General features: G+C 33.9%; 1 protein-coding gene across 4 annotated transcripts in view; it reads left to right on the plus strand.

Moving 5' to 3' along the window:
• The first annotated feature begins 14,878 nt into the window (after window positions 1–14,878).
• LOC123676583 (scavenger receptor class B member 1) overlaps window positions 14,879–24,398 on the plus strand; it is a 71,386-nt gene continuing 61,866 nt past the window's right edge. The window contains exon 1 of one of the 4 annotated variants that reach the window (XM_045612579.1): window positions 14,879–14,985. Coding sequence is in view for 2 of the 4 variants with exons in the window: in XM_045612581.1 (XP_045468537.1) it covers window positions 22,271–22,355 (85 nt within the window). In the remaining 2 variants the exon portion in view is untranslated. Of the gene's footprint in view, window positions 14,986–22,134; window positions 22,356–24,398 lie in introns of those variants that run through there. The other 3 variants (XM_045612582.1, XM_045612581.1, XM_045612580.1) reach the window with 3 other exon arrangements.

The following is a 24,398-nucleotide window of genomic DNA, read 5'->3' on the forward strand; positions in this document are numbered from 1 at the left end:
GGACGCAGATGAGACGCTGACTGTTTATTTTCATACATTTCCTTACTCACATCTCTAATAAGAGGACATTTGGCTCTTATAAAAGGATTCATTAAAATTAATTTTATGTGTTTCCACGGGTCCATTGTATCTGAAATATCACAAAGGTGGTCACGAAGCTCCATTAAATGGACTTGTGCATTACCTAACATTAATTTTTGTATCTCCGTAACGAATTCAATGTACCCATTTTTTAATCTCCAATTACCGTGCTTGCTTGCTTGCAGTTGAAAGAAGAAACAGAAGAAGAGCACGAAAAAACAGAAAGAATGACGTATAGGAAGAACTTTAATGATATAATGGAGGTTGAAATGATCTTAAAAAAAAACAATTAGAGAAAATAGTGTTTTGAAATAATTTTTAACGGATTCAAAATAAAAAAATTGCAGGTTGCAGTAATAGCATGAAAAAAGATGAAATAGGGATCAAATGGTAATCAGGATTGAACGACAATCAGAAAAAGAGGTGTTTAAGTTCTTAAACAGCTATTTTTCTGATTGTCGTTCAATCCAATCAAGGGTCCGAAATTGACAAATTAGGTTAGGAATAGTATCCAAGGCTAGAAGCCAGAATATCAGTCGAGACCGTTGGTGAGGGCAAAAGCTAAAGAAATTGCGGAGCAATCTAGCTACAACAGTTTAACTGCATGTGATGGATGCTTTCAAAAATGGCTTAGAAAATATAATATATAATACACTAGCAAGAAAAAAAAAGGTTCACTAAGATTTTACGCTGTTTTTTCCAATAGGCTCACCAGTTCAAAATGATTCAATCAGAAAATCAACTAAATATCCCCAAAATGTAGACATAATCGTATTGGCTGATAACTTGATGAAAGAAACCATCTTCGAATAATCCTTCACGATAAATTAATCGTTTATCAGTTGCGTTCAATATTGGCCATTGAAAAGTTTGTTTTCCACTCTCTAAAAGAAATAATTTTATAGATGAGTCTACCATTTGCAGATTGTGTGCAGTGGCACTTATTGAAAATGGACTAAGCCAGAGATCAGTTGCTAGAAGAATTAATGTTAGGCTATCTACGATCTAGAGTCTGAAGAATATTGACAAGAAATAAGGAGGCAGGCCGGTTGATCTGAAGACCTGGATCTGAAAGACGACGGTGCACATCGTTGAGGGATGACAGATTCATGGTTTCTTATTTCTATAAGTCTTCGAAATCTATCTGATGTTGAAATTCGAAATCGATTGATACGTCAGGTAAACGTAAGGATCTTCTCGCTCTCGACCATGTCCTTCCAAATTTGTTTTGACCTACCTCTTCTTGGTTTTTTATCCACTTTCTTCTCCCACATTTGTGTCACTAGTCTCTTCTCCTCCATGCGATGCAAGTGTCCCCACCATCCCAGTTGTCTCGCTCCAAATATTCTACTCAAACTCATTCCTCATCTCTTTATTTCTTCTCCTGTGGAATCTTGGCAAGCTTTTCACTCCTCTAAAAAGCTTCATCTCTACTTCATCGAATGAAAAGACCGAAAATCATACACATGCCAATCTGTGTGTAATGATTAGAATACTCGCACGAGCTTTTTTTTGTTATCTTACACATATACGAATAATTCTTTATCAATCAGGTTTGAATTCCTCTAAAATGTAGTCATATTAATTATTTTTTCTCGACCTTTCTCAATTCCAGCGTAGGGAGACAAAAATAACTTTGCTGATATCCATAACAGGTCTTCGTCCTCATATAGAAAACAGTTCAGCAAGGCTAGAGGTTCCGGCTGTATCAATATTGGTTCTCAGTCTTTTTCGGTAGAATACTGAAAATTATTGAGGTCAATTCGAAAAATTCTCTTATTTATGTAACCTTCACCTAATAATTGCTATCAGTTATTGACACACTTATAGGGGAAATTGAGGCAATTAAAAAAGTTCATATTGTTAATTTTGGTTTTTATTTTCTGGTGACTAATCTTTGGACTCGATTGAGAATCTTTTTTCTAATCTTATTTGAAATTTGTTGTTCCGCCGCTTGTAACAGAAATCAAGAGAACTTTATGTATGAATTCGTTACGAATACCTGGTTTTTCTCTTGTTTTATTTAAAGGATTCCTACTTAAGGGAATATTCTATAATGTTCAGAGCAGATTTTAAGAAACAAGGAAAAGCTTAATCAAGAAATGCAATGGTGTCGCAGGGCTTCCCTCAAATTATTGCTTAATTATTGCATAAGCAATAAAAAACAACATGAATTTAACATAAACTAGATGGACCTGGAAGTCTTGGACCCCCTTGAAAAATTGTGGCCCCTCCATCTCAAAGTATTATAGTTATAATGAATTTTTAATTTTCAAGATAATCATGAGGATTTCAGAAAGAATTATCTGGGGTCCCGTTATATCATAAAATCAGTGGCGCACCCAGAGATTGAGTCAGAAGAATTAGTGGTAATATTCGAAAAACATGATACAAATGAAGTAAAGTAAAGTGTCTGTCGAATACTAAATTGGATTAGTGAAGATGCACCAGTTTAAAAAATTGACAGAAATATATTTTTCAGCCAAACATAATTTTTCAGTAGAAAAACTATTATTTTCATTTCGTTATCGAACGTTCGTTCCCTGAACAGAGCGCAATATCATTTTTTCACAATCGAATTTTCAATATGAGCGGATCCGAACCGTCAGTTTAATAACTGATCAAATTCCAATTCTAAAAATGACAAAATTAATATTTAGTCATTTTTAGAATTGGAATTGTATTTCAAAACAAAAATAAACCGAATTAATCATAAAGATATATTATTGTGAAGGAATAGACATAAAGTTGTAAATTTTTTGATATTTAAAATAAAGTACCTATATCTCAACTCGAATAGGTAAAATTTTTTTGCACTTCTGAGTTAATAATAAGTTAAGATAAAGAGTTATCCATAAGAGGTTTCATTTTGCCAGCCACTATATGGACAGCTGTCACTATTGAAGCTGTGATATTTTCGCATTTTACAAGTAAAACCAACAACATTAAGAAAAAAATTTCAAATTTCCCTTCTTTTGAAGAAGTTTTCCGAAGGAGTTTGCTTACTCATAATAATATTGTGATATATAAGGTTGTTACATATAATGGATATTCGTCCTGGGGGGGGGTATATCCCCCTTATTCCACCCCCCCTCCTGGGTACGCCACTGTTAGGTGGGATCTTCTTCAAAATCCACCTCATTCATAGAAGTAGGCCAATATAAATAAAATCTATCAGCTCGTAGAAATGATGAACCATCATTTGATTTCCTAGTAGTACTTATATTGATAAACTTCTGGCAACCCTCATTATGCAGAACTAAGTCGTTCTTGACCTCTTGATTCCTCTCCTAGTGACATAGCACAACTTGTAGTTTTTCGTTCCAATTACAAGAATTTCAAGGTTTACTTACTCTGCATATTCAGATAGATAATTCTTTTTGGGAACGATCTAGTTGTTGAGTTGCATTATCAATATGTCCACAAGAATTAATTACGTAGATCAACGTAATTACGTACATATTGTATATGTTTCTATACGTCTATCCCTTATCAAACTCTCGGCAGATAGGGCAAAGAACATTCGACTTGGACTCATTATGTTCTTATGAATTCAGAGGCCACAGTTTTGTCTTGAAAGACAAAAGTTGACTTGTCTGTTTTATCGTTTCGTCATCTAATTAAAATTAGTGTTTGAAAAGTTGATACTCTACAACAAAAGCCAATCATTATCATTGAACTTGAGAGTAAACCGCAGATAAGATCGAATTCTATCCAAATAAACATCACCTTCACCATTGGGTTGTATGCGGAACTCCTAGTGATTTGGAACATTGACCTTGGTCAGAAATGTACCAGAACTATCATAAATAATCAACATCTGGAGGAAGAGCTCCAGGTATAAAAATTTCTTCTTTAGCAGTTTATAAACTCATTAACTCATTTAGTACTTCGATTTTACTGTTTTACGATTTTGATATTGTGTCAAGTAAATTTGGTTCTTCCTTGAGCATTATTTCAGGATGATTCATAATGTGATGGTTTCGTGGAAAATTTCATGAAGAATTTCTATTGGAATTGACACAGGAAAGACCAACTTATATGTTAGGATATCGAATTTAGGTAAAAACAAAAAAAACAAAATATATCTATATATCATTCTAATCTAACTGCTCCATCAATTATGGATACATGAATCATGAAATAATTCGAAATGTGTTAAATGATTATAAAATATAAAGAATGTCAATAGTACTACGCTAATACGCATCTTTATCGGAAAAATTAACGAGAAATTGAAAATTTAGTGCATCGTCAAAATTGTTGAACTGGAAGAATGCATGCATGCATATCAGCGGCGGATCTAGAAAGGGGGCCATAGGGACATGGCACCCCCCTCGCGAACCTTTAAATATAAAAATTTTTCCTAAACTATGGAAAAATATGCGTGGACACTCAGAAGGGTGAAAGATTGAATGAGATCTACAATGGTAGGACCATTTGCAGCAGTCTGAATGTTGAAAATATTATTCAAAGATACGCTTGTCAAAAAAAAATAGGAGACTAGAATTTGTTATTGAGTTTTTAATATTTGATCATGTTTTTATTTATAAGGTGTAGTTAAAGGGAATACATTATTTTTCCATTTCCAATAGATGGCTTTAGTTGTCTGTATCCCGCGTTGTATAAGTCCAATCAGGTTCCACTATATGGCGTTAGAAAGATGAGATTTCGCACCATGAAAGCTCTCTGACAGTTTTGTAATAAGTTGACTCAGTTAAGTTTGAGCGCGACACAAAGATGGACACTAGCAAAAAGAAAATACACCATATTTCACAATTTTTTTTCGATGAAGGCAAAAATACAAGCCAGGCTGCTGAAAATTTCAATAGTGTTTATGGACTTGATACTGTAATAGCCAATCACGTGCAATTATGGTTACGTCGATTCCGTTCCGGTAATTTCGATGTCAAAGATGCACCACGCACTGGGAAGCCATTTGTTGAAAATATCTATAAAATCATGAACATTGTCGAGTTCTATTTCGATTGCTCAAGAGCTAAAGAGTGCACAATAAACACTATTTGCATAAGTCTGACCTCTAACATATGCTAGATGTATGGGTACCACACAAGTTAACGCAAAAAACTGCATGGACTAAATTTCCACTGCGAATCACTGCTGAATCGCAACAAAATCGACCCATTTTGGAAACGCTTGGTGACTGGTGATGAAGAGTGGATCATTTACGACAACGTCAAGCAAAAACGATCGTGGTCGAATCTGAGTCGTCGGAAACAGCCAGAAAGGTTTTTCTGCTCCCTAAAGGTACAACTGTTAACTCGGATCTGTAGTTATCGAACAGAACAGCGCATATTCGACCTGAATTGGATCATTCTAACTATTGTAGCATAAAATGAAAAAACAATTACTGTGCTGAAATCAGTATAAAAATACCTTTAAATTGAGGTATCACTCACCCCATCTTCCCTATTCAAAAATTGGGGGTGGGGGTTGTAGCAGCAAGGGTTGAAGCGCTATGTGTCCGTAACCTACATCTTAAGTTGTCCCCTCGAAACAGAAATCGACCTGTCCGAGCATTTCTATCGAAAAACTTTATTTCGTCTGTAATCTCGTCTGTTTCGTTTTCAAATGGCCACCCTGTATATATGGGCGTACCCAGGCATAAACCTTGGGGGGGATAAAGAAAAGAATTTTCAAATTTTCCTTCTTTTGAAGAAGTTTTCCAAAGAAATTTGCTTACTCATAACAAGATTGTCATGTATAAGGTTGTTACATATAATGGATATTTCCCCTGGGGGGAGGATATATCTCCCTTATCCCCCCCTTGGGTACGCCACTGATACTTGGACTAGAGATACATCTGATTAATTGGAATATAACAGACTTTTTTTCTTGAATTGTTTGAATGGATAAACCAAGGTTTTTGTTTCGAAATATTTGTGTGTATTGAATGCATTTAAAGAGATTAATGGCGTTTTAAGATTTGCATGATATTTCACAATCAAATGGGAAAATAATGTAGAAGAAAAATCAACTGGAAGACCTTGTTTAATTGATGAGGCGAACGAAAAATTATGCAAATACGAGATGTGATTGTTAAGAATTCAACGTATATTTGATTTGAATAATAAGGTTTTGACCGGTCATCTTTCTAAATTTAAATTATGGAATTTACTCAATGGAAATATGATATTCTCTCAATTAGCTTAGGAATAATGATATGTAATGTTGGAGGAAGTGATCACAAATCAATTATAGTTACTGAGGTTAGAAGGCTTTATAGCCCAAGAGCCCACGATGGCCAGATCTCGTTCTTTTATAAAAGATGAAAGATTTTCTGTGCAAAGTATGGTTAATTTGAACATTTTAGTTGTCGACTGCTGTGGTCAGAATCAGATGAAAAGGTGCACACTTTTTTTTTGATTTTTAAAAATTTGGAAGTGACCTGCAAATCTTTGCCAATGCCTTAAAAATGCGTTTTTTGGCAATTTAATGAAGTGCTGGCGGTATATGTTAGTGCACTTATGCTTCCGGGTTCGCCCATGTATCTTTTGTTAATTTTATTCCAAAGAGTTCTTCCGGGATTGTTGTACACTTCGGAAGCTGTTTGTATTGAAATATTTTTATTTCGAACTGCATTGATTGTTCGGATTAGTGTTTGCATCCAACTTCTTTTTGAATCGACGACCTATAATTGTGCCTCAAAATAATACAGGTGAAACAAATTTGGTATGTCGCAATGTCTCCCGCCAAAGGGCCAAAATAGAAAAATTTCCCGAAATGTCGAAATCCTCTGAACCCTATGTTTTCAGTTTTTTTCAACGTGACGTTTAATGAATGTAAAGTAAGCTGCTGAATTTATTTCGATGTACCGTTCGCCATACTTCTGCACAACTCCTAGTATTTCGCATATATACCCACGTTAAAAAATTACCCGCTCACATAAGATACCGTAGCACACCATTCAAAGTACGCCAGATGACTGCGACGTTTGCAACATGTGGGTATATAGTGTGGTTAAAGGTTCCGATTCGTGATTTCTTACTTATTGCCTAATACTTAAAATATTAGGCAGTTCGGCAAAGTCACCTCCGTTGGCAAAGTCACACCGCTCTACCGTACCTTATTTTTTATTCTGAAGACCAAGTTTAAAAAAGTTTTCACAAAATAGTCCCATTATAATGTCAACAAACAATATCCAAAAATTCCACTAAAGACTGCTACTATCGAACATTATTGTATTCTTCTTCAGGTCATTCAAACTTACATCGAAACATACCACTAGGTACATACTAGACAAATTTTCATGTGATTGGATTATAATTCCCTACAATTATAATACTCTTTCAGGTGAAAAACGCATAAAAGAACTGTAAAAAGTGGTCGAACAAAAACATCCATACCAGATTAATCTCTGAAATTTTTTCTCAAAAGCACTATGACAACATTGCTAAATCGGCTAAATAGTAAATAGGCCCCATTTGAAGAAAAAAAGGTGCTGTTTCATCAAGACAATGTGCCATGTCACAAATTAATGAAAACTACTGAAAAATTGCATGAATTGGGCTCCGAATTGATTCTGAATCCACCATATTCGCCAGATCTGGTCCCCAGCGACTTTTTCTGTTTTCAGAAAGAAATTTAGGTCCAATGAAGAAGTAATCGCCGAAACTGAGGCCTATTTTGAAGCGAAAGACAAATCGTACTACAAAAATGATATCGAAAAGTTGGAAGATCGCTTAATCGCTATATTGAAGGCATCTATGTTAAATAATAAAATCGAATTTTGCCAAAAAAATTTGTTTTACTATGGTAGACCAAGGACTTTTCAATTGGCCTGTTATATTAATTATTAACCGTCTACCACAAAATTGACAGTCGTCATACCACCAGCTTGGATTAATTTTTATAATAGCCATAATTTTCCGGCAATGGGTGGTGAGTTTTCTTATGTTCTCCCGAAGAAAAATTAAAAAGTTTATTTATACTTTAACGAATTAAATTCTCTATGCCATACATCAACCACCACCCAATCTCTATAGTCGCTGGTCGTCTTTACCAGTGTAGGGGACATGCACAGAAAATTTTTCAGCTCTTATAAAATAATAAAGGTCTGGCCGTCGTCGGCTTTTGCCCTTTTATGAAAAAAAAAAAACACCCAGCTGGTGATATGACGACTGTCAATTTAGTAGCAGACGGTTATTACTTAATTAATATAAGTACCTTATATTCAAATTTCCAAATCTCAATCATTGTAACCATTTCAATAGATATTTTTGAACTTGATATATCCGATTTTAGCAATGTTGTCGCAGTGCTTTTGAGTATCCAGAAAATTTCAGAAATTAATCTGTTATGGAAGTTTTTGTTCGACTACTTTTTACACTTCTTTTATGCGTTTTTTACCTGGACGACTATTATAATTGTAGGGTATTATAATTACCTTCAGAATAAAAAATGCGTTTCAAGAAAAAACTTCCGTCTATTCTTATCCGCGTCATCACTAGAATGGGAAAACCTACAAGTGCAAAAAAGCCTAATTCAATTCTGACGATTTCGAAGAACAAGTTGTAATATCGAGTCGAAAGAATACTTGGACGAAGAAAAATTAGTGTAAAAGGAATGCCGGATCTTCTGGGATCCAGTTGATTTAATGGACGAACCTCAGGCAACATTAAATCGCAATAATGACGTTTGATTGATGGTTGGCTGTGCGAATTTTGGCAATGAACTTGATCGATGAAAGGAAAAAACGACGCTCATGGCATCTGCGGTCTGTATAGTCAATTTATATCCAACTGTACTCTTACATTGTTTTGTCAGTTATCTATTGAATTTTCATAGTATTTCGTTGATGACTTAGCAAAAAAAGTTTGTAAAAAATTCGTGAAAGGCAATGATTTAACGACAGGAGTAGAAGAGCTTCTTTGACGGCCTTGACACTGGTGGAATCGTTGACAAATTAAAAAAAATATATTAGTGTAAAAATGAATACAAATGAACAAAAAAGGGTTTTCTCATAGGAAATTTTAAAAATTGAAAATAACATTCTTAAATCCTTTGAAAAAATATTTAACTCATATCATTTTTTTTTCGGAGCTTTTAATTGGCGTACTGATGTAGTATTGACTCACATTTTAGTTTTTCCAGTGCGTTATATTATATATACTAGATGAGTCAATTGTGCTCCATTGGTCGATAACTTCTGGAAATTTTGAGTAAGGGGAATAATAAAAATTTTGACGAAATCAACATTACCTAGCGCATAAGCTCAAATTATTTTCGAATTAACCATCCTATTTTTTTAAACGAGAATGCCCAATTTTAATATCATATTCATAATCGAAATTCTGATTTCGAAATTTCCACTTCTCATCATTTAACTGTGGTCCTTTTTGACTTAGGCCACTTTTTTCGACAAATTTCATTTTTTCGACAAATTTCATAGTTATGTTTCAAACTAGTGATTCCCAAAGTGGCCCAGGTGGACCTCCGGGGTCCCACGATGTCGTGAAGAACAATGGAAAAAAGAGTAGATAATAAAAAATTTAGGTTCCATTTTGAAAATTTTGAGTTTTGATGAAGATGAGTTGTCCAACTTCATGATCTTCTGATGAACACCCTGTACATTTTTGGTCCAAACTGCAAACAGTGTAATAATAGTACGCATTGCAGAATCGAAAACGAAAGAGGTTTTTCTGAAAATTACTTTGTCTGCAGAAATATCCAAAAAATGCGAGTTCTCGCCGTTAAAATTTTTTTCATAAGAATCCTATTATCTCATGAACCGTTGAGTTTATACCCAAGGTATGGCATATTGCTGAAATTGAAAAAAAAGTTATCTAATGATGCAATAATATATTGGGTATGCCATTTGAAATAAGGAAGTAGTAGTCTATTTCCGGTATAACCGGAAGTAGAGATCTGAAAATATTTTAGTGAGAAAGACGATTATCTCAAACCCCCAATTTTTGGAACAAAATTATGATTAGTTTTCCATAAACGTCTAATAGGTCATCGCGGTGAATCACCCTGTATATTGCGGGAGTCCACCGAAACCAGTAAAGCTATTAAGGAGGTCCACGAAAAAAAAAATTTAACTTTTGCTTTAAACTAACGATGATATCTTGAAACCCATTCGAGATAATTGTACGATTTTTTTTATTGAATTATTCTGCAAATTTACGTATAAAAGTGGTCCGAGAGATTCTGAAGAAGACAATTTTTTTATAGCTACCTTTAAAAATGTCAATGAGTCCATATATTCAAATGACATGTCCTGATTATTTTTTGCCTGTCGGATACCCTAGTGAGTATAGTCTTCTTTTTTGTTGAGACATGTTACGCCTAAAATGAATAGTTATCAAAGTGCTCCGCATTTCCTACTGTATACAATTTCAAAGGGATAAGATTAATTTATTTTAAGGAGAAAAAATTCGGGATTCAATAGCGCAGCATGTTATTTATTTTATGATTTTTTCATAAGAGTTGATGTATTATGTTTTATTATAAGATAAACTTCAGATAGAAATTGATAGTATCTTTTATATTATTCAAATAACAATTGCAAAATGCAAAATTTCATGTAATGCGAGTTAATTAATCTTCATTGCTTCAATATCGGTTGTTCCACGTGTTCGAACCTAAAACCAAAATAATTCACTTTTCAACACATACACTCTTCATATCCTTAACTCTGGTAGGTCAGTGCATTGTGTTCGCAGAGACCTTGTACTGGATCCACTAGAAAAAAATATTTATCAAAATGAAATACATATACTCAAATAAGAATATCTTTCTTCATTATATCAATTTTCTCAATTCATATGTTCTATAGATAACCTTCATCTTCAAGTCCATGTTTAGGAATCGTCGTCAAAGAGACCTATCAACTGAATTAACAACAAGCGAATAACGTTCTGCTATCAATTCAAGCTAACTGTTTATATTTACAAATTTGCTTATGACTTGTTGCTGAGATAGGTACCTACACTGCGTTGGAACATCCGTGATAAAAACGAAATGGGTCATGCCTACAGAATTGTCGCTGAGATTAAACTAACCAGGCTAAAGATTGTCTTCTTCCGCATCTCTTTCCTGTATTTCCGATAGAAGAATCAGAGATTTTTGTTCTTGCACATAAATATATCACCTACAAAATAATTTGGAGCCGGGAGTGGTCTCAAATGATAAAGCTCGATTAACTAATGACGAATTCGTGGTCAAATTTATGTATGACCAGTCGGTCGTAAGAACTGTCGAATTAAAAGACCTAAAAACTTGAATTTTCCATAAATATGGCTGACCGAATTTATTTTCCTGTTGCTTTCAAAAATGCCTATTTGATCGAGATAAAACTTGCATTTGAATCTAAATTATCAAATCGAAGTTTTGAGCAAAATGTCAATCGTTCAAACTAGAACCTTAGAAAATTAAAAAAAAAATATCAAAAAAATCAAAAAAATATATTTCCTTGATACCAGTACCGATGGAAATGAGATTTTGAGTGTTCCTATGAAATAACTATTTCAGCTTCTGTAAAATTTCTGATCACATCATTAGAACCATTGAAAATTCAAGAAGAAATTGAACAAGAAATACCCATTAGTTTTGTGTCTATTAAGAATTTAAGCTTTGTGTAAAATTTTGTATTGATATCCTAGTCAAAACATAAAATTCAAGCATAATATCGAAAAAATTGGGAAAGCACTACAGTGAAGTCTGGAGTTTTTGGGCACTCGTCTTTCATTCGCTTATTGCCCCCTGTATAAAGTTTTGCGGTCTCTTAGACGTAATTAGTGCATTGAAAGCGTTCAAAAGCTCCCGAATTTTCGTCAATGCTTCTCTCATTTTCAAATTAGATTTCATGCACTCTTTTAAATCTTGTTACACTGTACTAAAATTTTCCCACCCTTGAAAGCAAACAAGCTTCCCTTCAAATCGGCTATTTGACAAATTTTTCAAATATATTCAAATTTTTCAGTGATATTTATTGAGCACAAGAATAGTGGATATTTCAATTTATTTGAATAGCAAAAAGGGAGGTGGGTGACTGTTAGCCAATTTTTTGTTAGGAATCCTGCCATCATTAAATTCTAATGGAGGATAAGGAATGAAAGATTTTATGAAAAGAAAAATTGAATTGCACGACGCTCAGAAAAATGTTTCTGTTGACGAAATCTGCCATTATTCTCCATCAAGAATGCTCCTTCCAAATTAAGTGGCGTAAAATCTACATAATGAAAAATAATGAAAAAGTTGTACTCATTCCAGCCTTTGCATTAGGCTAGGATTTCAGCTATGAAAACTGGCTTCTTCAGCTATTTCCTATAAGATGGCCGACCACTTAGGGTAATACTCCAGGAATCCAAAATTCCTGAAGAGTTAAGAGATCTGAGGTACGAGAGCACCCAAAGATCTGATATGCATGAAAAATTAAAAGAAGCCCTTGATGATGTTTGTTCTACCGAAAATCCTGGAAGAGAAAATATTCAAACTGTTCAAGTGGTGAGGGTTGAGAAACCTCATAAATCCACTGAAATACAAGTACCACAGGGATTCCTTTATGCTGAGGGCAACAGCAGAGTGGAACCAAAATGTGTCAAGTGCGATGGTGGTAAGCACCCTTCAAGAGAGTGCGACTCTCATCGCATCAATATGTCTGTCCATAAGAAGATGATGCTGTGCAGAATCATTGTACGACCCACTGTGACTACTATCTGCTTATTCTCCAACGTGCACTCTGCAACAAAGTTTCATGAGTTACAAATCTTCCCAAATAAATTCCTCAGAACAGCTTTCAACATCGTGTGGCCAACCTATAATTTTTGAAGCAATTCATTCACGAAATAGCTCACAAAACTCTTAGGAAAAAACACCATACCTGAGTATTAGAGAATCTCTCTGCCAGATACAAGCGTCCAAAACTTATACTCCAGTCAGTGAGTAGTAGTGCACTGTACAACTCAATCTTCTCCCAAAGTCCTGATTAGGTGACAGGCAATTCCATTTCTTGCGTTTTATCCACTTTTCAGATTGGAATGAAGAAGTCTTCGAATCTTTAGTCCCACATTGTTCAAGCTTTCACAAAGTAGTTCGTCCATGAGGATTCCAAAGCCAAAGATTATTCAATAAAAACTATGTGGTAAAATGAATAAAGCATTCAATCTCTTAGAGATCGGAATTGAGATTGGAAGGAGAACGCACCTCTAGGACTAGGCTAATCGAGTGTTATGTGGAGCTTGGTTCAAAGGGAAATTTTGAAAATTTTATAACTACGAAACTAACAGAGCTAGGAATTTGCGATCGCATTAAATATGAATTTTTCAAAATTTGAATCTATGATTTTTTGCTTTGAAAATTCATGGATCGTTATCACGATCTTGGAGGAACAATGCGTTATCATAAATGCACCAAGTTTCATGCAAATAGCTCTCATAGTTTTGGACGAGTAGGTTGTTTTTGATTTATTATTATGAACTATGAAAAAATCTAACACCTCTTGTAATTTTCAAAACAGTATCCTCATAAAAGTGAAAACAACATTGTAAAGTATCGCATAAATAGGTGAAATAAAAATAACATCCAAAAATTATAACATCCTTTTCCGTGACTCTAAATATAATAGTAATAATTCTTCAAGGTTTTCTTGAGTCAAATTAGACATTAGACATGTATGTTTTTGTTTATTTTTGGGTCCGAGAAAGATAGTCTTGACTTGATGACTTGACAAATGTGTGATAGAGTTAAAATATTCGGAAATGTGGCTTTCGTCCTCTAAACGACCTCAAATTCTTCATAAATCTCTTTTTTAAAATTTTTGTACAATTCTTGAAAATGAATAAATGAGTAACAAATTTACCTTTTCATAATTCCATCACATTATAATCTAATTGTAACGAATGTAAACATTTATAGTGAATGTACTGAGATAGAGTGAATAAAATTATTATTATTATTATTAAATTATTATAATGTTGGCTTTGCCTTTGAACTAGAAAAAAATGAATGGCATATTTTCAGGCTTGATTTTCGAGAGAATTGATTTGCTATAAGCTATAAGAGAAAATTGGAAAATAGCGTGAAAAAGTTCTCATAACTTCTTTATTACTGGTTCTGTTTCACACGGAAAATGAACCAATGAACCTTTGATAATCTGTGATCTTCAGTACAGATAATTTAAATATTCGTTGGCCACTAAGGTCTCCGGATTTACAACCGTTAGATTTTTTCTTTGGGTCACATTCAAAGAACATTTATCAATTTGAAAATATTGAAATATTTAAAAAAAGCTAACGGTGTCAAATCAGGATACCTTGGTGTGGTGACCACCGAATATTTTAATTATCTGAAGTTCACAGATTATCAAAGATAATAGGTACTTGGTTGATTTGCAGTGTGAATATGAAACTTTGGATGATTTTTTTAATTTGATGAGAAATTTATATAGCAGGTTATATATTTAAGAGAAGGAAAAAAATCGATTTTATAATAAAAACAAATGACAACACCAATGAATTCTACTGAAAAATGGGCCATAGAATGTTTTTGTTTCCTGTCTAAAGCATCAGTAATAAAAAAGTTATCAGAATTTTTCATTTTACGCCATTTTCCAATTTTTCCTCTTATAGCTTAAAAACAGTTGAAGTCATGACGTTGTGGTTTTCACTAAATTATTTTTTTTTTAAATCGACCCAAAAATGTGCCTTTTTTTTCCAGCTTAAAGGGATTCTGAGATCCTCTTACTCTGGACAACTTATTGGAGACACCCGATAAATATTCTGAAATATGTTCGATTATAATCATATGTGTCGATATAATATATAACCATATGTTCCACACCTCATTATATTTACTTCCCTTCAGTTTAAGAACAAAGATGGTGGCGTAAACAAATGAAAATGCAGACAAAAGTGCAAAGTGGTCTGTGTTCATTTGGAGGTTAGTGATCTATTTAAGAATCCTTTAAGCTATTTAAGGAAACTTCATTAAATTGTATTTTTGTATATCTGGTGTACCAACAAGATAATCAGATCAATGATCTACATTGTGTTACTTTAATTTTGAAACCGATCAACTGTTGAGTTTTCGTTGGAAAAACCTGCTAATTTTTCAGTAATAAGATAGAAATGATTGGAATGCAATTTGTAGCTCCTGGATTGGTTAGATATTTTCCTCATCTATTTATTCTACAGCAATCATTCTGCATTCGTGATCAATGATTTCGAAATAAGACAAGCAATCGTAGCAATTTCAATTTATCTTACAAGTACCTACCTTTGATTAGGTATTCTAGTTATGAACCAATTCAATTTCCGAATTAACATATTCACGCTTAAAATATTTTATTAATCCATAGGTATTTCCTGTCATTCAATTGACCTTCCGTTCATAATATATCGTTGAATTAAAGTTTTCACAATGTTCAGAAGAAATCCTTCGAAAGAATCAAAAATTCCTTTCTGGGTTATTGTGCATCATAAACTTATTTACTACATATAATAGTACTCTCAAAAAATTTCAATTGAAGGATGTTGAATGAGTTTTATCTTGTCTTGTATATAGGAATTTCAGTATTTGTGTATACTGTATGCAAATGTTTATTTGATAGGAAAAGTATTAAGGTTGTAACTTCAATCACTGATTTATTGATTGTACACAAACCTTCACAAGTATCTGAGTAATAATTATTATCGTTATAATAATTTAAGGTTGGGAAGAATCAAACTCTGAAAACTCACCATAGTAAGCTTGATGCATGTTTAAGAAGTACCAAAAGAAATTGTTGCTAATTCCAAAATTGTATGATAAACATTCGAGAAAAGCGATCATTCATTCATGTGCCTATTGGAGACAACAGAACTGTTTTATGTATGAGATGTATTTTATTGATTTAGTCCTTACTTGATAGAAATACATATTGATTTGATGAAAATCAATATAAACACTTCTAATTTCCACAGAATCTGTAGAAATTTATATTTATTCTTATCAAATATGTATTATTTCGATGCCATCGAATTGGTTATATGTATTAGATGAGGAGCTCGGATTATACGATCCTCCTGTAATTCATTGATTATTTTATACAGGGTGTTTCATTGGGAAACGGAAATACTTCACAGGTGCATAGGTGGCACCAAGGCGGTTCTGGAAATACCCCATTTATTGGGTCTTACTGTCTTCGTAGCCAAGATACAGGGTGTTTTATGAATTTTGCCCGTTTCTTTCTGAGGCCATATCAAACGAACCACCCGGTATCTTTTCTTCATATTTGGCAAATATGTTTCTAATTGAGAGCCCAAACGTATCATCCAATAACCGCCTTGAAAATCCAGGTCCGGGTTAACAAAAAATTATGAATCGTTTGAATCCTCGTAACAACACCCTGTACATCGGAATTTTGAAAATCTAATCTGAATCTAAAAACTAAACTGGGACGTGTACTTCAAATTTTCGCGCAGACAGTTTTACTGCACAAATTTTCAACGTAAAAGTGAAGTTTTTAAGAACTTGGATACCTGAAAGTGGTTTGAAGTGACTTTTAACAATGATTTATCAAGAATATTGAATCCATAATTATTTCAAGATTACTTTGTAATTAATTTTTACATTGGGTTTCCTTTTTATTTTTATTCCTTCATATAAGACTTACCTCACGGGCGTAGCTAGGTTTCAGTTTCGAGAGGGTTTTGAGACAAAGGTGTATACAGAAAGGATAATGGGAGAAATAAGAATTTTTTTCATAGAAATAAATGAGTGTTTGTATTGTCCCTGCATGTACATGATATAGCAAAAATATCAAACTCGTTCTATGTATATGCCACTGGATCAAGAAAATAAATCGAATAAAAGTGCTTCACATAACCATAATCATATTTATTATAAAATATATATTTAACTATATAAAAAAACAAAAAAAAACAAGTACATCTGATTTAATTTACATATTATAAAAAAATCTTCTGTTTTTCATTCATGAGAGCCAATCCATTCAGTCTATTTTTACTAGTTTCATTTCTCAAGTATGTTTTGAGAAAAAAAGCATTGTCACTTTTTGAAATTTAGTTTATTTATTTACATCGATTCCTATGAATATATTTAGGAAATAAATACCGTCGTAGTATTTATACAAGAGAGTACTCAAATTCAAATTTATGTGTAGAAAGTTTATATGCAAAAAATCAGGCAAGAAATGAAAATTTTCACCTTTTTGCATTTTTTTCAATGTTTCATGAAATTTTGGTGGGAAACCTCAGATTCGAATTCTGTACCCCAGAAACAAAGAAAATAAATCGAACAAATTTAAACAACCTATTAACTGGGTTTCAGCAGAGATAGATATAATACGCCAATTTTGAACTATCGTTTGAGCCAGGTTTATCGGACAAAAAACTTGATGGAAGAAAATGCCAGAAGATGAAATCTTTTTTGCATTTATTTTAATGTTCCGTCACGAAATTCTAGTGCTAAACCTCAGATTTGGATTCAGCACCCAAAAAATACATACGATCGAAGAAATCAAAACTACCCCATAACTTTTCCTTCAGGGGCATATGTGAGCACAAATTGACTGGATTACATGGAGGTAATTTGATTCAGATTTCAGATTACAAATTAATTAAACTGAGAGTGATAATTTCATTCACTTTTTACAAATTCAATTAAAAAAATATTTTCGAGATTTTGAAAAAAAAAAGTTTCAAAGTGAACGATCTAAAGTCACTACTTCAGATTCAGATAATTCAACATACTGAATTAGATCGAATAAAATTCGTTAAATTGTGGAGTCCACAATGCATGTTTAGAATTGATAGAAAATCTCATTACTATTTACTAACGAATATATACTCCTGTTAACTTGATGTTTCGTTTAATAAATTTTGACATCTTAAACATTTCGAGGGGGAGGGGTGGTTGGGTTTGAACCCCCAAAACCTCCCCTGTCTACGCCCGTGACTTACCTATAGAGTCTCAGTGTTTTCTAATAAGAGGTTTCATTTTGATACAAAAAAAAAACTGAGAAATCAACGAATGGTTATTTTTGAATGTGAAAAAATATGACCTCTTATTGAAAAAATCTTTGTTTCAAGTTTTCTGTTCGAGAGTTAACATGTTCACGGCCAGCCGGATGGACGGACATTCTTGAAATCGTCGTCAGTGAGTTGATCCTTTTTGTTTGATTCTCGGTACGAAATTCTGAAATAACACACATTGTGACAAAATGCTAGAGTAATTTGTACGGTGAACCACACCACTTAAAAGGAGTTGGTATGCATGCTCCACCAAAAAAAGAAGTCTCATTTCTTCAAAGATGTCTCCTTTCAAGGTGCTTGACAATTTGTATTGAAACAACTCCCAATTTCATCGTTTGAGCTCACGACATTGAAAATCATTTTTCCGAACTTTGAAAAAATGTTTCCACACCCAGTCTGCATACTACATATTTTTCTGTGTGAAACTCGTCCCATAAATTCTTATTTATGATCAGCGCATCGCTTCAAGAAGACTTGTAGAGTAATTAAAGAGCAGACATTGACCTCTTGGCGCAAAAAGAGGATGATATTTTTTCACTTCACTACCAAGTGACTCAAATATTGCCTGGTCATAAATTTGAAAGCGTATAAAATGAAACAAGATCGTATCTGACAGAAAAATCATTTATTATAGGATCTGTAGATTACTCCCCTCCTATGGCGCTTATGTTGGAGGTTATAGGGGTCATTCGGAAAGTTTGCTAAAGAGTCTTGGGATTTCCGTTATTTCCACATGGTGAGAATACTTTCCAATTATTCTGAAGATTCATTTAATTCTTGAAATAGCATCAATAGAGATATTTGAGAGTAAATTTGATCAAAGCACTGGAAATGATGTGAGGAACTTTTGGAACCTATTCATGTGTATGTCTTGTTACAGAGTACACAGAGAAAGGAAACAAAATGTTCTTAAAACATGTGAATCTTCTCAGTCTTGAGAACAAAACACGAGGAAAGCACAATTTAATTCATTCGCCAATTGCACCCTTGCAGAGGGTAGTTCCAGATCTTTACTGCCGCAGTTGGGATCGCCAATGCAATGGGCAAAATACGATTATGGGTTCCGTAAACATGAACTTACGAAATTTTGTTTTTCTGATAATTCCAAAACTGCATATTTAATCTTTTTGATCGAAATGGAAATATAAATTTGAATGTACTGTAACAATTTCAAGCGGAATACAAAATGTCAAGCTGATTAAAACCACAGACAAGTCAAGATGAATATCGACCAAATATTACCCATATTTCCGTGAACGCAAAACCGATTGAGTTGAGATTTTGGACGTGAATATGCAACAACAATTTCAAGCTTCGTGCGTAAAATTTCGTGTTCATGGCACTGACGGATTTACCATAAGGCTGAGTAGGCTAAAGCCTAGGGCGGCAAATTTTAAGGAGCGGCATTATTGAAAAAATTATTATATCAGGTGTGTGAATAAGTCTTTCCCGTTTTTTGTAAGAGATGGCGCCACCAATACTGTGCGAGTATTCAATGGTTACATATGTCATAATCAAAGCTTATTCATCTGTCAACAATTCCACACTAACACATTAGTTGAAATTTTTTCGCATCATAAATTTTTGAAATCGTGAAAATGTCGAAATTTGAGCCGAGTCGACGTCATTTGCGGGAAGTTTCACTTTATTGGTTCAATTTGAAGAAATCTGCTGCCGAGGCGCATCGGTTGCTTCAGGAAGCTTATGGAGAAGGTTGTGTCGATGATTAAAGTGTTCGCGGATGGTTTCGACGCTTCAAAAGTGGCGATTTCGACGTGGAAGACAAGGAGCGTTCCGGGCGGCCGCAAATCTTTGAAGATCAAGAATTGGCGACTTTGCTTGATGAAGATTCGTGTCAAACGCAAGAAGAACTTGCTGAAGCATTGGGAGTTGACCGAACAACCATTTCCAAGCGTTTGAAAGCCATGGGAATGATCCAAAAGCAAGGAAATTGGGTGCCGTACGAACTGAAGCTGAGAGACGTCGAACGGCGTTTTTTCACTTGCGAACAGCTGCTTCAGCGACATAAAAGAAAGGGTTTTCTGCATATCGTGACTGGCGATGAAAAGTGGATCCGTTACGATGATCCGAAGCGAAGAAAATCATGGGGACTACCCGGCCATGCATCATCATCGACGGCCAAGCCAAATATTCATGGCGCCAAGCTCATGCTCTGTATATGGTGGGACCAGCTAGGTGTGGTTTACTATGAGCTTCTGAAACCGAATGAAAGGATCACAGGCGAGGTCTATCGACGACAATTGATGCTTTTGAGCCGCGCACTGCGAGAAAAACGGCCACAATACTCCGACAGGCACGACAAAGTTATTTTGCAACATGACAATGCTCGCCCACATGTTGCACAGCCGGTGAAAACATACTTAGAAACGCTCAAATGGGAAGTCCTACCCCACCCGCCGTATAGTCCAGACATTGCTCCGTCTGATTACCATCTCTTCAGATCGATGACGCATGGCCTGGCTGACCAGCACTTCCATTCCTACGAGGAAGCCAAAAAATGGGTGGATGACTGGATAGAGGCCAAACCAGTCGAATTTTTTCGCAACGGGATTCGTATGTTGCCAGAAAGATGGGGAAAAGTTGTAGCTAGCGATGGCCAATACTTTCAATAATTCATTTGTAACCATTTTTTCACAATAAAGGCTCAAAATTTGAAAAAAAACGGGAAAGACTTATTCACACACCTGATATATACAAAAAGTACGAATTTCGGCAATTGAAGAAAGCATTTATTGCATTGTTTTTAAACTGTGAGTGTAATGAAAAATATTTATCCACGTTCGACAAATGTATATTTTCTGTGTAAGTTCCATTTACATTATAAAAGTATTGTATAGTTTTAAGACATATACTTTATCCAAAGTAGTACATCACTGAGATATTCATTGCTTGAAATACCCGATGTTTTTTGATGATTTTTTCTCAATGATACCTATAGGTATCATTGAGATTAATATACTAATGATGATGTTAAAATTTTAATGATACAAATGTAATAAACTAAGGTATTAAAATTCAGAGGCGGCAAAAGTTGAATAACCTACCATACAGGCGGGAAATCTGTAAAACCGCCACTGCTTGTCAGAACAATTTATAGATCAAGGAATGTCTTAAAACCACTTGTACTCAATATGCATATTGACCATTATTGCATTTCGTTCAATGTAACGATAGATCTAATAAAGGATTTGTATAGAAGCTGTTCTTTCATAAGTAACGATTCGAATGTTTTCGCAAAAAATAATCAGAAAAGCACTTACGTGAGCCAGAAGGAACAAAATTTCAAATGGGTATAACTCCGAAATTATTTAACGTATTTATATATTATTTAACGCTCATTATCGAATACATCCGAAATTTTCAGATCCTTAACCTATTCTCAAAATTTCAATTCATGAAGAGGCTGGCCGGTTTTAACCTCGACTTCTACATTAGTCGAACCCAATCGTTATAGATAATACTTTTGGCTCAAATTTCGAAAATTAAATTTGGACAATATTTGCTGACGAAGCAGGCAACACTTTTGACTACAAATATTTCGTGGATTCTCTGTTACTTAATTGTTTTGAAATTTCACTTTTGTCAGAATTCCTCAGTGACATATAATAAATTTTTCGCACTTGAAAAAGCTATGAAGCAATTCGACATTGTAGCACCATATTGTCTAAAATAAATGCGCAACAAACACGCGAACTGACTAACCAAAAATTCAATGAGAAATTATATTTTGTTTAAAACAATACATAATAAAGGCGCCTTATTATTATTTTAAATTCAGTATCTCTTCAATAGGCCTTCAGCCATCATTCATCGTTTGAAATTTCCCCGAAGATGCACTGAGTTTATTTTAAAAGAGATCAATAGTTAACATTGGTTCTAACACTAATGAGAACACGTAAAGTAAATCTTATCAAACTGACCAAACAAGTAAACATCAATTGGAAAAGGTCATAAAGGTTCGTCTGCAATTGAAATATTTATTAATGCTTATCTCCAGAGTAAAAATTTATAAGTAGCCGTTTTTAGGCTCGAACGTCAGTTAAGAGCACTTCCCAAAGTGCTCTAGTTGTAGAACCTCTGGTTCTACAAAGCGTTTTTTTTTATATTTTCAAATTCTCACTTAGTTTAGTTTATAGTTAATAGGTGGTAGTTTTTTGAATAATCGCAAAATGCTGTATACACGATTATTGACTGTTTTTCAGGGGTGCTTTGACACCTCTAACAAAATTTTCCAAGCAGTCACTCAGAGAAGATGTAAGTTTATAAGATTTCTTTCAAGTAGAAGTTGTTCATTTGGAAAAGCTTGTAGAATATTTGTGGTTAAGATTATATTTAACTAGAAACGATAAATGAAATGAAACATATCGAGCTTTAAATATAAAATTCGACGACTCAAACGAAAAGTACAAAGGTGTTAAACATGACATCAGCGTATATGTATATGACCATAGAAATTTTCCTTTGAGAAATTTATTTCAGATGAGCAATCTGAAAGTACCTACAATTTAGATCTTATTTATGATATTTTGTATCTCAAAATGCATCCATTCGGTCTATAAACTTGAGAAGATGAAATGGTGAAATAATTGTCTGTTATTTTGTTGTCTGTAATGTAGCAATTTCGAACTCGCACACATATGACATACTATATGCTGTATTTTTCATGATTAATATGTGCAATTACCTTTATATAGGGTTCCTATGAAGAAAATAGTTATTTTCCTGATAATTTTATAATCATTGATATTATCCATCTTATTCAGACGTTTCATATAAGCACTGAGCAAAATCCAGAGGATTTTCCATTTTTTTTGAGCGCTCGTCCTTCGAATCGATCACTTCGTTGCAATATGCGTAATTTAAGAACTTTGAACCAGGAATGGTCTCAAAGGATAAGGCTAGCTGATAACGAATTTATTTTCAAATTCGATTCTGCCTATCTGTCTATATAGGGTGAGTCTTCGACTTGTACATATATTTCAACCGAAGTACATATATTTGCACATACAGGGTGGCCATTTGAAAACGAAACAGACGAGATTACAGACGAAATAAAGTTTTTCGATAGAAATGCTCGGACAGGTCGATTTCTGTTTCGAGGGGGACAACTTAAGATGTAGGTTACGGACGCATAGCGCTTCAGCCCTTGCTGCTACAACCCCCACCCCCAATTTTTGAATAGGGAAGATGGGGTGAGTGATACCTCAATTTAAAGGTATTTTTATACTGATTTCAGCACAGTAATTGTTTTTTCATTTTATGCATTAGTTCTCGAAAAATTCATGCGTTAGTTAGTTAGGAAGGAAGCCACAGTCATGGTTGTTTTGAAGCTCAAAATGTCGATTTTTCACAAAACACTACAAGTGCCATGAAAACACTACTTCATTTTCAAATACTTAGTTAAGAATATTTCGAGAACTAATGCATAAAATGAAAAAACAATTACTGTGCTGAAATCAGTATAAAAATACCTTTCAAATGAGGTATCACTCACCCCATCTTCCCTATTCAAAATTTGGGGGTGAGGGTTGTAGTAGCAAGGGTTGAAGCGCTATGCGTCCGTAACCTACATCTTAAGTTGTCCCCCTCGAAACAGAAATCGACCTGTCCGAGCATTTCTATCGAAAAACTTTATTTCGTTTGTAATCTCGTCTGTTTCGTTTTCAAATGGCCACCCTGTATATTTCAATCGAAGATTCATGAGATGAAAAGAAACACTTTTTTTCCTTTACTTTCTTTTTTTATTCGTTTTTTTCTCGCTTAGTATAGTGTATATTCTGGTGTTCCTTCGTGTTTCATTTGACTTCAGGAATCTTCGGTTGAACAAGTCAATAACTTACCCTGTATACATGATTACTTCCGAACAAAAGAACCTACAAATATTCAAGGTTGATTCGGATCTCGAATGCCACAGATAAGTTTGTTAATAGGCAGAATCTGAGAAGAAGTTCCTTAAATATGGCCATTCGAAATTTTGTGTTGATATTAGTTTAGAAATTTTAGAGATTTTTATTAGGCTAGATCGAGTCGAAAAAAAGCACTTGGATGAAGAATGACAATTTAAAGCCTATAGTGAAAATTCATGTTCAACTACTCAACCTACAAAGTTTAAATTTTGAGAGTTGATATATATGAATACAAGTTTCAACCTCCGTACAAAACTTCATATGGATCACATAATAAGAACAATAGATAATTCAAGAAGAATATTAGAAATAATATTAAATACTCAAATGAAAATAATAATATTAAATATTTCCATGGTGCAAAGATTCCACTCGTATATATAAAATATTT

The sequence above is a fragment of the Harmonia axyridis genome, chromosome 3, assembly GCF_914767665.1.
Source record: "Harmonia axyridis chromosome 3, icHarAxyr1.1, whole genome shotgun sequence".
In the NCBI taxonomy this organism is placed as follows: Eukaryota; Metazoa; Arthropoda; class Insecta; order Coleoptera; family Coccinellidae; genus Harmonia; species Harmonia axyridis.